Raw genomic sequence first — 14,164 nt, 5'->3', positions numbered from 1 at the left:
CCACCTGTCAAGGATTATCAAATTAGCTCTCCGACATGTTTCCAGGATCTTCATTCTACATGCCTAAATCAAGTGAGGCTTCTAATCGTAATAACCTAAAATATGGTGATGAAGAAATTCTACTAACAGTAGCAAAGAACTCAAATACTCATAGGTAAGATGTAACATACGTGCATGGTGTGTGAATTCATTAGAAAATCTTGTGAAAGTAAGAAGCCAAAGAACCGTGTCAACTCTCAAAACACCCTCTTGTCTCATTTACCTTTATAGATAGATTAGATTCAGTGAGAAATCTCTTGGAAGCGGTGGATTTGGATAGAGACCAAGCCAGAGAAGGTGAAACGTGTTAACAGGCACCTTAAAAGATGTTCAACCAGAACTCGTGTAATGGTGACAAGAAGACTCGCCAGAAAAAATAATTTGACACCAAAAGCCGAGGCACCAGGGTTGGGTACCACCTCCTTCTATAAGATATACCGTTCCTTAAGCCTAATGGGGCCAAATTTGGGCCATTGGTGTCATATTACGTCAGTCTAGCATGAGATAAATTAAAAGGTTTGACTCAGTTTGTTCAATTTTGGAATTTTTGTTATATTGGGCAAGTACTTAATATTTGGTATCAAGGCTGGTATCACGTCAAAGGTAAAAGCAAAATGCAATCGTTGAAGAGAGCTACTTACCACCAGAATATAAGCTTTCTAGAGTGAGAACCCCCAAGGATGACAATTGCTCGGTCTCACACACAAAACCAAGAATACTCTGTTTGTCCTTGCTTAGAAATTGTTTAAGGTCTCCTCTTAATCATGATCTAACTAATTTCCACCTATCAACACTCATTCCAGACTCAGCTGAAGCTCCTAAATCAAAGATATAACATGACCCATCTGATTTTCACCTGTAAAAGCCAATATTTTAGCACCTAAAAGTCACTAATCCCATACATAAACCATGATGGTGATCACAGTCTCTCTGTATCCTTCAAGTCTCCCTCCCTAATCCTCCAGTCTACAAGCCTTCCTTGATAGCGAAAATGGCCCATCAACAAGAAACCAAGAAAGGGGAAGAACATATTTTCCAGAGCAAGTATGCAGCAGTTCCAGTTCCAGATAACATGACTCTGCCACAATTTGTTCTCCATGAAGCTGAACTTTATCCTGAAAAAGTAGCATTTGTGGAGGCTGTGAGTGGGAAGGAGCTTACATATGCTCAGGTTAGCCGAGACACTCGAAGTTTTGCCAAGGCATTGAGGTCACTAGGACTGAGGAAAGGAAAAGTGGTGGTGGTTGTTCTCCCAAACATGGCTGAGTATGCCATTGTCGCTCTAGGGATAATGGCGGCTGGTGGTGTGTTCTCCGGTGCAAATCCGGCAGCCCATATATCAGAGATTCGGAAGCAGACCCAAGTTGCTGATGCTGAGCTGATTGTAACAACCGGCCCCTTGTATGAGAAGGTGACAGCATTTCTCATCCATAGCTACTAAATTTTGATGTTCATCTATATATATATAACATGTTTGTGTTTAAGAGCCCAATCAGGTTAGTTGTCTGGGATTGCCTATCATAGTGGTGGGGGAAGAAAGAGTTTCCACTGCCATCGCCTGGGATGAACTGCTCGAAGCTGCAGACCGTGCCGGCAATGACAATGCAGATGATCACATCAACCAGAATGATTTATGTGCCCTTCCATTCTCCTCAGGCACCACAGGTATATCCAAGGGTGTCATGCTTACCCATAGGAATCTGGTGGCCAACCTCTGCTCCTCTCTGTTCAGTGTGAGTTCTGATGTGGTAGGCCAAGTTACCACACTAGGCCTAATGCCATTCTTCCACATATATGGGATCACTGGTATCTGTTGTGCTACGCTAAGAAATAAAGGAAAGGTAGTGGTGATGCAGAGGTTTGAGCTTCGGACATTTTTGAATGGATTGATTGTTCAGGAGGTAAACTTTGCTCCCATTGTGCCACCAATCATGTTGGAATTGGTTAAGAATCCAGTGGTGGATGAATTTGATCTTACGAAACTCAAACTCAAGGCTGTCATGACAGCAGCAGCTCCCTTAGCACCAGAGCTTCTCTCTGCTTTTGAGACCAAGTTCCCGGGAGTCCAAGTTCAAGAGGTTAAATAAACAAGCCCGTTTCTTAACTAACCTCAATTTGTGTCTACTTGGAATTCAAAGAACTTGTTTCATCTGATGTGTAGGCCTATGGATTGACTGAGCATAGCTGTATTACTTTGACACATGGTGATCCAAGAAAAGGGCATGGGATAGCAAAGAGAAACTCAGTTGGGTTCATCCTCCCCAATTTGGAGATCAAGTTCATTGATCCTGACACAGGTTTCTCTCTCCCCAAGGACACACCTGGTGAACTCTGTGTTCGAAGTCAATGTGTAATGCAAGGTAACAACAGAACATTGAAATGTGGGTCTGGCCATTGACATTGATTTGCTACCATTGTAGTAGTCTTTGATCTTTATTTGAACGACTTAATTTGCAGGTTACTACAAAAATAAGGAAGACACAGACCGGACAATTGATGCCAACGGGTGGCTTCACACAGGTGACATCGGCTTCATAGATGATGATGGAGATGTCTTCATTATCGACCGCATCAAGGAGCTGATCAAATACAAGGGTTTTCAGGTTCGTAAAGAATACATACAGTTTTGGAGCAGATCGATCTCCATTGATACTGATATGATATATGATTTGTTTCATTCCAGATTAGACGGTTTCTTCTTTCTTTTTAAGTTAATTGTAGGAATGAATTATCGCCCATCTGCTTGAGATTGTTTGCAGGTTGCTCCAGCCGAGTTAGAAGCTGTGCTTCTTTCTCACCCATCTGTCAATGACGCTGCTGTCGTCCCGTAAGTGTGATTTCCATTCATGGGATAGACTTCAAATCATGAAATTTCAATTATTTGTTCTGCTTTGTTGTTTTAAACATTTTGCCCAATTAACACATTGAAACACAGACTGCCAGATGAAGAAGCAGGAGAAATCCCAGCAGCCTGTGTTGTGATGAACCCACATGCAAAAGATAGTGAGAAGGACATCATGAACTTTGTTAGCTCTAACGTAGCCTCTTATAAGAAGATTAGAGTGGTGCAGTTCGTCGATTCTATCCCTAAATCAACTTCTGGCAAGATCATGAGAAGATTCCTTCGAGAGGAGATGGTGAAGAGAATGGAAAAGCAGCTACATCCCTGATCAAGCAACCCACATTTCTTATGACTTCATCTCATCATCTTGACTTTTACTTTGAATTACTTTGTCACAAGCATTTACCTTTGTATAAGGTCCAACAGATATTACCACAGAACTATGTTAAGATCAATACAAATATTTTCCATTAGGTTCATTTTGACATTATCAATCTACAGTGCGACCATCTATCTAAGGTATTCTAAAATTAGATTTTCAGATGATCTTCAACACCTCATGTACTATATCAAAATTAAAAATGGAGCACACAGAATAATCTAAATCCTTCTTTGAAGATAAGAGCATCTCAGTGAAGAGCAGCATTGATAGATGGAGTTGTAATACAACATAAATCTCGCTGCTCATTCCTACCTCAATCCCAAATCCTACCACATTTTCATCTTAAAACCTCAGAACAATGAACTATGCCCCCCGGGGGGGAATATAAAAAGGAAAATTTTTGGATTTCCAAGATCAAATATGCAAATAGAAATAAGGAATCCATGATCCATCTACGTGAACAAGTTTTCCCAATCTTTTCACTGCAAATAAATGAACAAACATACTCAATAATTTATATTGTTCTGGTTGATATCCCTTCTGAATCCTGTCAGAATTAAAACTCCTGTCAGAATTAAACGGCAACTCTATCAATCTTTTCAATAAGAATGGACATTGTTTCAGTATTTGTGCTTCTTCTCTAATTAGTGTCCAAATCGAATGCTGATACCACTTGCCATCGTATGACACTTGGGTATGCGCTTATAATCCCGGGTGTGGCTGTCTCCTTATAATATAATTCAACCATCAGAGAGGCTTTGTATGCTCCATAATTTATATTGTTTTATAAAGGCAATCTATATTTTCATGTCAGCAGATAAAAAAAGGTAGAGAAAAAAGAGAAGTGCTACTAAAGAAAACTGCTTAGCCCTAAGATTTCTTCCCTGTTGAACCGTTTATCTATCAACATTGCATGCCCAACAACTAGGTGTTCCTTTCACATTTCAAATTTACTCTTTTTTTCCAAAACAAAATAGCAGCGATTATATTAAATAAAAGAGTTTAGGTCAAAAGACCTATACAAACAAGAGGAATCCACAATAAACAAAAGTGGTATACCCCATTAGGATCTGTTTAGAGATAACCTGCAAGCACCCTTAGCAAGGAAATCAGCAAAGCCATTGTCAATTCTAGGAATATAACTAAAAGAAACCATAGGAAAGAAAGAACAACGCTTCAAAATATCTACTACTAAACTGAAACACGTCCAATCTAAAGATGAGTAGAGACTTTGGAGAGCACTAACAATAAATAAACAGTCTGAATGAATATGCAAAATCAACAATTATGTTTGTCACCAAGACTAGTATCGGACAGAAAGTTCCAAACTCAACATTGCATGCCCTGCATGGTTTTCGACAATCCCTGGTTATATGTTCATGGGGCAGCATTTTAACTTGCATGGACGAATGAGGGCCACTCTCTTTTGAATGACAATAGTCGGTGTTCTTGTATCATAGAACCATGATTATATCTATTTGTATTCCGTCAGAAAAACCAAAAACATGACCACAAAGCGAAAGAGACAAATGTATAATTGTGTAATTATGCATTATCAAGGCATCAATAGTTTATGCCTTTTCTCCAATAAATGTTGTCTTGATTCATAAGATCCTCTAGATGTGTACACCTTAATTACATCCTCAGGGGGGAGCTTTGTCGTCCAGAAGGGTCGAATTCATGAATTCTCCACTAAGAAGTATGGATCTTACCACTCTACCAATCCTGCTTTGACACACTGTCATAGTTGAATGATAAATAGAACCCTCCTCAACCTTAACGGTCGCTGTTAACCCTGGGGACCTTTTCTGTAAAGGTTTGCCAAAAACCGAGAGTGTATGTAAAAAGCTCTAAATTTGTTGGTCCGATGTCAACATTGAGATCAGTATCGGCTCGTGTCAGTTCAGCCGATCCGATACGGATTTCGTCCGGTTTGAGGACGACAAATGTCCGAAAACAAATATGAGGCAGATTAAAGAGGTTTTTCATTTTTGTCCTGCAAGATCTGGCGAAAATAAAAATCCATATGCACTTCAACTCAAACTGCAGTTTCGCCATTGATTCTTCTCCAATTTGATCTATCTGAGCTTCTCAATTGTGGGTTTGCTTCAGATTTTTTGTGAACTGAAATAAGACTTTGCAGTTCTACGAGAGCCATGGATAAGTCCAGCGCTCTCGAGTACATCAACCAGATGTTCCCCACAGGTTACTTCTCCTCCGCATCCTTAATTTGTCCCATAGCTGTGTTTGTTTCTACTTATAATTATTCTTTGAGTAATGGAGTCTTTTTTTTCTTTTTCTTCTTTCTTGGAACTTTAATTTCGATGCAGTTTTGTATGTGTAACTTTCTTTTATTATTCTAAATTGAAAGAATCTATCATAAGTTGAGTAAGAAATCGCTGATTTGCATTGATGGGCGCTCAGTTGGATCCATTATAATCAATGAAATAACACAGACTGCTTGGGTTTTTGCCGGTGGTACGGGTAATAACAAGCTAATGGAGGTAGGGAGAACCAGGTAGAGGGACAAACTAGAGCCAAATCTTTTTTATACGAGCTTCATGGATGAGAGGGAATTTAAGCGGGTTCTGTTTACTGTAGTTTGTTCGTTGATCCGTGGGTTTTTAATTATTTTCTCAACTGTAAGGGTTAATTAAAATAATTTATAATCTTTGAGTTTGTAGTCATTGTTTATACACTAATATGCATTCTGTTGGATCACTTCATGGCATGAATTATTGGTAATAATCAAATGAAAAATGAGGAAATACAGAGAGTTGGGTAACCAGTGCAGAGGATTTGGTCTGGAGTTGTAAGACATTAATGATGTTGTGAGGGGGAGATCCTGTTGAATAACAGAATTGTATCACTATATTTGCTTCAGTTTTAGGGATCAGAGGAATAATTAAAGTGGGTTGCATACCTTTTGTTCTTTCATCTGTTATTGGAAAAAGTGGAAATTTGATTTTGGAACCTTTTGGAATTCTAATCAATTCAATTAATATAGGAACTCTAGAACTCTGATTTGTTCACTTGGTGAATACCATTAGTCTTGTTTACTCAAAAGAAGGGCGCCTGGGGGGGGGGGGTGGGGACAAAGAGTACCATCATTCTTCTTTTCCTCCCCATCTTTGTGTATTATGGTAATTTTAGTGCTAACTGTTAAAGTTGCATTGGAGAAGTCTCATCGTGAACTGTTTTCTAGTCTAGGCTGTGTTGGACTAGCTTTTTGTCTTAAATTCCTTTACTTTTGTTGATTATCTGAATACATGTCATCCAATTTAAATATCATGTGGAGGAAGTGCACGTACCTCCTTTTGGCTTTACATCATGTTTTGATCCCAATGAACTGCACTTGTTTGTGCACATACATACATACACATGTATATCATACTAAACATGCATGAAGAGTTCGTATTCATGTCATCGTCGTCATCATCATCATTAAGCCTCGTCCCAACTAAATGGGGTCGGCTACATGGATTCTTGCCTTCTAATCAGCTATGTTTGAGGCCATGCTAGATACAAGGCTTGAGCTATGCATATCCTTTCTCGCCTCTTCTCTTAAATTTATCTTAGGTTTGCCCTTAGCTTTTCTAATCCCTTTAATCTGGATTAGGTCACTTCTCCATACAGGGGCATTAGCAGGCCTCCGTTGAACTTGGTTATGCCACCTCAAATGACTCGCTTGAAGCTTATCACCTATTGGAGCTACTCCTAGACGAGCCCTAATATGATCATTCCTTATCTTATCCTTCCTAATTTTGCCACTCATTTATCTTGCCATCCTCATTTATGCCACATTGAGTTTATCTACATGATGCTTTTTAATAGCCCAACACTCTGCACCATACATCATAGCTGGTCGAATGATGGTTCTATAGAATTTTTCTTTGAGCTTTAAATGAATACGTCCATCGCACAAGACCCCAGACGCACCTCTCCACTTCATCCACCCTATTTTAATTATGTGGGAAACATCATACTCTATATCACCCTTTTTATTTATGATTGAATCAGGGTACCTAAAATAGTTGCTTTGAAAATTTCATTATCATAAAATTTCATCACCTCACCATCCATCCCATTATTTTCAGAGTTACAAACTAGATATTCTGTCTTCTTTCTACTTAGTTTAAAGCTCTTTGACTCCAAAGCTGCTTTTCATGGTTCTTACTTGGTATTAATCCCTACTTGAGTTTCATCTACTAACACAATATTATCAGCAAAAAACATACTCCAAGGAACCTTGTCTTGAATGTCTTTTGTTAATTCATCCATTATAATTGCAAATAATATGGGTTTATTAATGTAGCCAAATTGTAATTGCCAATTCATTACTTCCCCCCCCCCCCCCCCCCCTATTCTTGCACTTGTCACTATATCATCCTATATATCCTTAATTATGTCCACATATTTACTTGCAACATCTTTTCTGGAGTACTTGCCATATTAATGCTCTAGGAACTCTATAATAAGCTTTTTTTAAGGTCAATAAATAAATACCATATGAAGGTCTTTCATACATTCTCTATACCTTTCTATAAGTCTCATAATAAGGTAAATAGCTTCCACGTCTCATGTGATTATTGGGTTTGCCATATAAAGTCTGTTTTGCCATTGCATTTGTCAAGGTTCTGCACTTATACTCTCAAATCTCCCACTATGGTCTTTAAACTTCTCAAGTACATGGTTCATTAAGACGACCAGGATGACCAATTGACTATAAAAATTCTTAGAACATATTTCTTGAAATCATTGAAATTTCTTCTACACCATTTCTTTTTATCCCACAAAACATATGCAAAAGAACTTAATTTACACTAGATCAATATGAGTCCCTGCCGGTTGTACCTTTTGTTAGTGATTCTAATATTGGAACAAGCTGGTGAAAATACCTTAAATAGTGTGATTTTTAGAGTTACTCATCTTTGACTAACTAGTCCCGAAGCTTTTTTTCCGTATTAGTTGTAGGTTTATCACTATAGTACTATGAAGCACATCAAGAATTAAGTCTCCAACTTTTGGTTTTTGATCAATTCAGTCTGCCTTCAAATGGATCATAGAACAAATAAAGTATAAATGATTTATTTGAGCACCTTTTCTTTTTATGCCCCTTCTCCAGATCTATCTGGGGGAAAGCCCTAGCTTTCATTTGGCCCCATTCGAGGCGATCTTATGGGTTTTTTTTGAGATTGGTCTTGGATTTTGAGAAACTTTTCAGGTTTTTCCATTTGCGATCGGATTGGTAAGCTAGTGTTTTGTGCCTTGATCCATCACCTATGGTGGGAGCGCAATCTTAGGAGATGGACTGCCAAATCCTGCTCTATAGATAGGATTTGGAATGCCATCTATTTTGATGTTTCTTTTAGGCTGTTAGCTATTCCCCATCCCCCTTTCGATGATACCCCAAGGATCAGACTTATTGTTGTGTCTTGGGGTCTTAACTCTCCTTTTCGATGATACCCCAAGGAACAGATATATCCCTTTGTAGTACTATATTAAATGTCTCCTGCCCTTAGTCTCATTAAATAATGTGGTCAACCTGGGCTTTTCTCTTTCTCTCCTACAAATTCTATACCTTACAATGATAAAAAGGGAGATACAATATTCTTTTATACTAATGGATATAGATACTCCAATACTGCTTCAATTACAAAGAAAATTAGCAATTTCTATATGCTTTTATACTAATGAAAGGGGAAACTCCAATGCTGCTTCATTTACAAACAATATTAGGTTTCAGGATATACAAAAAATTTATGTAGCTTTGTATTGTTTAATCCTAGGCATGGCCCTGGTTCCAGCACTCCATGATTGAAGGTTTGTTTTTCCAATTTTATTGATTCGAAGAAAATAAAGTATCGTAACTCTCACACTTCAGACTTTATTGTTTAAAAAAATAATTATATGACCACTTTGAGCATATGATGTATATTGACACCATTGAATATTGTAGTGTATGTCTAATCTGTGTTCCTTCAATTTATTTTTTGCCATTTTGCAATAAGTTGACTTTTTTGTACTTGATCATAACCAGAGGCATCCTTGTCCGGTGTGGAGCCACTCATGCAAAAGATACATAGTGAGATTCGCCATGTGGATGCGGGAATATTGGCAGCTGTTAGGCAACAGGTCATAGTCTTTCTGTTAGCCTTACAATAGTTTTCCTCCACCCTGAGAAAAATTCATAACTGAAATCCAAAACCATCCATCTACATAAATACCTGCAGTGCCTCCTCGCATAGCATGCCATATTTGATGAATTTTTTCTTTTCAACTCCTCTTATTCAAATTTTTTGATGATTGAAACATTTGTACCTCAGAGTAATTCCGGAACTAAAGCTAAGGAAGATCTTGCTGCGGCTTCAAGTGCTGTTGAGGTGGTAATTCGGAATATTTTTGGAATTTTGACCTCTCGAATTGTTTGTAATTGTGATTTATCCCATTTTTGAGTTATTAGGTTATTTAGTTCCAATGAGGCTGTTGTATTTTTCTGTGATTGGACACCACTCAGCATTTGAGTCTCTCATGCTTTGCGGGGCATGATGGTGTTTCTTACACATGCTTGGAATCCTCTTTTTCTTGCCATATAGGAACTTACATACAAGATCCTAGAAATCAAAAGCAAGGCTGAGCAAAGTGAAACAATGGTTCAAGAAATTTGCCGTGACATTAAAAAGCTGGACTTTGCAAAGAAGCATATAACGACTACAATCACTGCTCTTCATCGTCTTACCATGCTAGGTTAGATCTTTTTACCCCCCATGTAACTTCTTGAATTTTTGCTTATTTTTACTCTGTTCTGCATGAAGGTTTCCTTATCTCTGATTCATTTTTGTACCTTGATGTGTATGCCTGAATGAGACTGATTTCTAAATGGGAGTCAGATAAAGGAAACCTTGCCAACAATATTGGTAAATTGAATGGCTTGAGTGACTATTTAAATGCTGAAATGCACATGGATCCAGCTTTGGTGTTATTGGCAAACTAAATGTTTGACGGCTGCTGCAGTTTGTTTAGATTTGTTAATTTATACCAGTAAATTGAATGGTTGTTTCTTTATCTTTTATTTTCTGTACTTGTTCTTTTGTTAATGGTTGATTTGTCATTTCCTGCATAAACATAGTACTGAAAATGAATGTCTATTCTTTGTATATATTATATTTTTTATTATTGAACTATTTTCTTTTACTTTTGCAGTCTCAGCTGTTGAGCAGCTTCAGGTAATGGCTTCAAAACGACAATATAAGGAGGCTGCTGCACAGTTGGAGGTACAACAAAGTATTAGTACAATATTTATACCATAAAGTTTTAGTAAATTCTCTGGTTAAGCTTCTTCCTGTGTCCAGCCTTTTCCTTCTTCCTTCCTCCTTCGACAGAGGATTATGTATCTTAGTGAACATATTTAGGCAGCTGAAAAGCCTTTCTTCAGATCTACCTTCCGATAGTCCCTCGTATAGGTTACTTTTAGTTTTCAGTACGAAACTGAAAATTCTAATAATCATAAGTTGAGATAAGAATGTTAAATATAGGGTTTCGGATACTCTTTCGAAATTAAATCCATCAGCAGGCGATGGAAATTTTTTAAAAATGGACTGGAGCCTAGATTTTTTAAAACCCGAATTTGACTGCCTGATCTTCACCATCATATGGCATGCAAATGAATGCAATTGCATTGGATGGTATGCTAGCCAAGGCGAGTAGAGGACTGTTCATTCAAAAATAGTAAGCAATATCTGACCATCACAGATCAGATGGTATGCTAGCCACGGCAATACTGTCTAGTTTTAGGTAGGTGATTGTTCAGTTCCATTAATCCATGATACTGTAATCATAGCTGTCCTGGAACCAAGGCAAGCCCAGAAAATGGCTAAATTAAGATTTTCCTTATTTAAGTTATAAGCTTATAGTTGTAACAAATGAATGTCAATGAGGTGGTATTCTTAATTCCTCTTTGATGTCAATGGTGAATTTTTAGGTAGGTGATCGTTCAGTTCCATTAATCCATGGTACTGTAATCATAGCTGTCCTGGAACCAAGGCAAGTCCAAGAAATGGCTAATTTAGGCTTCCTTCTTTAAGTAATAAGCTTATATTTGTAACAAATGAATGTCAATGAGGTGGCATTCTTCTTCCTTTTTGATGTCAATGGTGGAAGTTGCAGCAGAAGTTAGAGTACGTACTTTCCTCTTCCTCCTTCCAACAGATGTAGAAGGATGATTGGAGTGGCAATGGCCATCATACTACTGAATAGATCTTTCTTTCTTCCAGCCATGGTTGTCAAGGCCGCAAGGTGACCAAAGCGGTTGAGGTTCCGCATGGGTGATTAGGTGGCAAACCGGCGCCCAGGCGGGGGCAATAAGGCTACCAAAGCGGTTGGGTCAAAAATTTTCGATACAACTATTTTTTATTTTTTTGATGAAAAGAGAAAATATATTAAGTTACTTAACACAATTACATGGATTTGTTTGAGATCCATAGGGTCTTGGAAAACTAGTAGACACTTCTATAGCTAGATTAACAAAGTTAGAGATTTGCAATAGTTAGAGTTTTGTGTTGCCCTTGCAACATTCACCAAAATAGTTATTACATGAAGAGGCCACGTCCTTGTAGTCGGCTTAGGTAAGAGAGATGGTAGAGTGGGGTGATTGCTCCAAATCTCTTGTATTTCCAGCCCTACCTATGTTGCCTTGTCAATGCCTACTTGTAGGCCAAAAAGTGTTGCCTCCATCTCATCTACTATATTTAATCTTCCAAAATTAATAAACCTTATATGTCCTCTCGCATACACGCCCATACTCCATCCCGTGCTTCCTAACCACTTGTTAGATACCCCTGCACACTATAAAACAATATCATTAGTCGTTTGTATATCATGACAAATATTGCCTACAAATTGTTGGGGTTGCTCAAGATGATTTTGTATAGGGGTTGCCTGGGGGTTAATACTGCTACCCTCATTCATATGCATCCTTAAAGCTACAATCCGATGGTTAGTTTTAAAAAGCACCACCAATGGGTTGGGAGTTTTTTGGTTGAATAAGTTGGAGTTTCTCGTTTTCAATATAAAGTAACAAATGATTATGAAAACTGAAAAAAACCATGTTATGGTATGCTTATCCAATTGTAAGCTTGAGAGAAAGTTATGGCACAGATGCAAAAATGAGGTGTTGCTCCAATTTTCTGTCTTTAACCCCAGTGGTCCTGCCGCATGAATTCTTTTCACCCATTCACATGAAATAAAGATATGCCATATTGTCTCATTTTCTTTCCCGCACAAAACACAATCTGCTTGGATATTTGCCCATTGAGATAGTGTTGCTCGTACCGGTATTCTTGCATTTAAAACACGCCAAAAGAAATATTTAAATTTTGAATGGATAGGTAACTTCCACATATACTTCCACCATTTTAAGAACTCATATCTTTTGGATGTGAAGCACGCTTTTAAGATGGCACGAAGAGCCAATTTAACCGAGAATTCCCCATTTGGGGAGAGTAAGGAAGACCACGAATCTCGTTGGTCAGAAAGTGATATTGGCAATGATATTAGGGGGTGGGAAGTAGAGGAAGGTGGAGATGACTCCCTATTCAAAGCTTGAAAGTCATGGAAAACCTTGGCCACTGTTGCCTCTCGTGGCCAAAGAGAGAAATCTTGTAGAGATGTCAGTTGACTTTTCAATACAACTACTTTTAAACGATTTTTCAATACAACTATTTTCTATAATAAGTTAAACAAACATTTAATAATCACATTCATCCAAAAAAAAAAGATCTCGTTATTCTGATTTTCAAGTCATTGTCTATTTAATGATTCATTGATTCTTGATGTTGAGTATGGCTCATACTTCACATTCTGTTGCCGGAATGTTGAGTGGTACTGCTTAAGCAAAAAAGCGGTAAAAAAAAAAGAATGTCATTTAAGTGGTTCAAAATAAGGCGGTTGAAAAACCGCCATGCCACCTAGGGGGACGCTTTGACAAGCATGCTTCTAGCGGAGTCTGGCAAAATGGTTGGAGCGGCTGTGAGTTCACATTTTTGGGGAAGGAATTAACTTCATAGGCTTCTAAGGGAATGATTGAGTTGGTCTAAAATTTGGTCTAGAACCACTTTTATATGTTAACGAAAACTGAAGTTGTATTGTTTCCCTTGTTTAGTTAGTTTACTCGTTGGAAAAAAAAAAAATCTAGAAGGATGTGTGTAGCTGGTCAGGATTTGGTCAATTTTGGACTTGATTATTTTGTTCCATTGTCCATTTCTAGTACATATGCTCTGGTAAGATTAGTAAATGAAGGCAGGATTCAATCTAGGTTTATTTGATCAACACTCACAGCCTTTGCCAAATATACATTTGAAGGATAGATGTTCCCTTTTTTCACAACATATATCACAATTTTGGGAGACCCCAGCCCTACTTCAAGGTGATGTTTGGAGGCATTTGGAGACTGAAATTCTTCTGATGTTAGTCATAGATCAACCTCAGGTTACTGCACGTTGTGGGGATAACTCACCTGGCAAAGTAAGCACCTAATGGTGTTTAAATCCAATTCTGAACCAGTCAACCTGGCTCAGTTTCATTAGCACATGGCATGTGGGTGTTTTTATAGCTAGTGTTGTTCTGGCTTTAAATTATATAAATGTAGGTCATGAAACAGGAGTAAAGAGATAATGGATCTTTGTTTTGATAAGAAAGCTGTGATTGGCAACGTGTCTCAGGACCCAGTTCAGTCTAACAAAACACATTTGAAAGGGGACTAACATTTTATCAGGAGAAGTTGTAGGCTAGAAAATTTTCTACTCTTTATTTGGTTCCAATAGCGAATACCTGACATCCTGACTAGAGGCAGTGCAAGTAAGGATCGGATGTCTTGTTTTGCTGAAAAGTAATTCTTGGAGGAC

The 14,164-nt window shown here is 38.0% G+C and overlaps 2 protein-coding genes across 3 annotated transcripts in view; both read left to right on the top strand.

Annotated features, from left to right (window-relative positions):
* The first annotated feature begins 1,030 nt into the window (after nucleotides 1–1,030).
* On the top strand, nucleotides 1,031–3,209 carry ACOS5 (acyl-CoA synthetase 5). Its single transcript, XM_089143206.1, has 6 exons — nucleotides 1,031–1,450; nucleotides 1,536–2,117; nucleotides 2,201–2,399; nucleotides 2,497–2,642; nucleotides 2,799–2,866; nucleotides 2,975–3,209. Exons 1-6 carry the CDS (start codon nucleotides 1,031–1,033, stop codon nucleotides 3,207–3,209), a joined length of 1,650 nt encoding a protein of 549 aa, XP_088999332.1.
* A 2,039-nt stretch (nucleotides 3,210–5,248) lies between these two features.
* HIT1 (Membrane trafficking VPS53 family protein) overlaps nucleotides 5,249–14,164 on the top strand; it is a 32,630-nt gene continuing 23,714 nt past the window's right edge. The window contains exons 1-5 of one of the 2 annotated variants that reach the window (XM_089146055.1): nucleotides 5,249–5,468; nucleotides 9,304–9,398; nucleotides 9,590–9,649; nucleotides 9,860–10,010; nucleotides 10,467–10,537. In XM_089146055.1, coding sequence (XP_089002181.1) covers nucleotides 5,420–5,468; nucleotides 9,304–9,398; nucleotides 9,590–9,649; nucleotides 9,860–10,010; nucleotides 10,467–10,537 — 426 coding nt within the window. In that variant the 5' untranslated portion in view covers nucleotides 5,249–5,419. The remainder of the gene's footprint in view (nucleotides 5,469–9,303; nucleotides 9,399–9,589; nucleotides 9,650–9,859; nucleotides 10,011–10,466; nucleotides 10,538–14,164) is intronic. The other variant, XM_089146056.1, reaches the window with a different exon arrangement.

The sequence above is a fragment of the Hakea prostrata genome, chromosome 2, assembly GCF_041222555.1.
Source record: "Hakea prostrata isolate BN-2017 chromosome 2, UWA_Hpros_2, whole genome shotgun sequence".
NCBI classification, from domain to species: domain Eukaryota; kingdom Viridiplantae; phylum Streptophyta; class Magnoliopsida; order Proteales; family Proteaceae; genus Hakea; species Hakea prostrata.
This window is presented reverse-complemented; position numbering and strand designations above follow the sequence as displayed.

Coding starts and splice junctions, on each gene's coding strand:
- ACOS5 (XM_089143206.1), top strand. CDS start 1,031: ATGGCCCATCAACAAGAAACCAAGAAAGGGGAAGAACATATTTTCCAG. Junction 1,451..1,535: donor CCGGCCCCTTGTATGAGAAG/GTGACAGCATTT, acceptor GAGCCCAATCAG/GTTAGTTGTCTGGGATTGCC. Junction 2,400..2,496: donor AAGTCAATGTGTAATGCAAG/GTAACAACAGAA, acceptor CTTAATTTGCAG/GTTACTACAAAAATAAGGAA.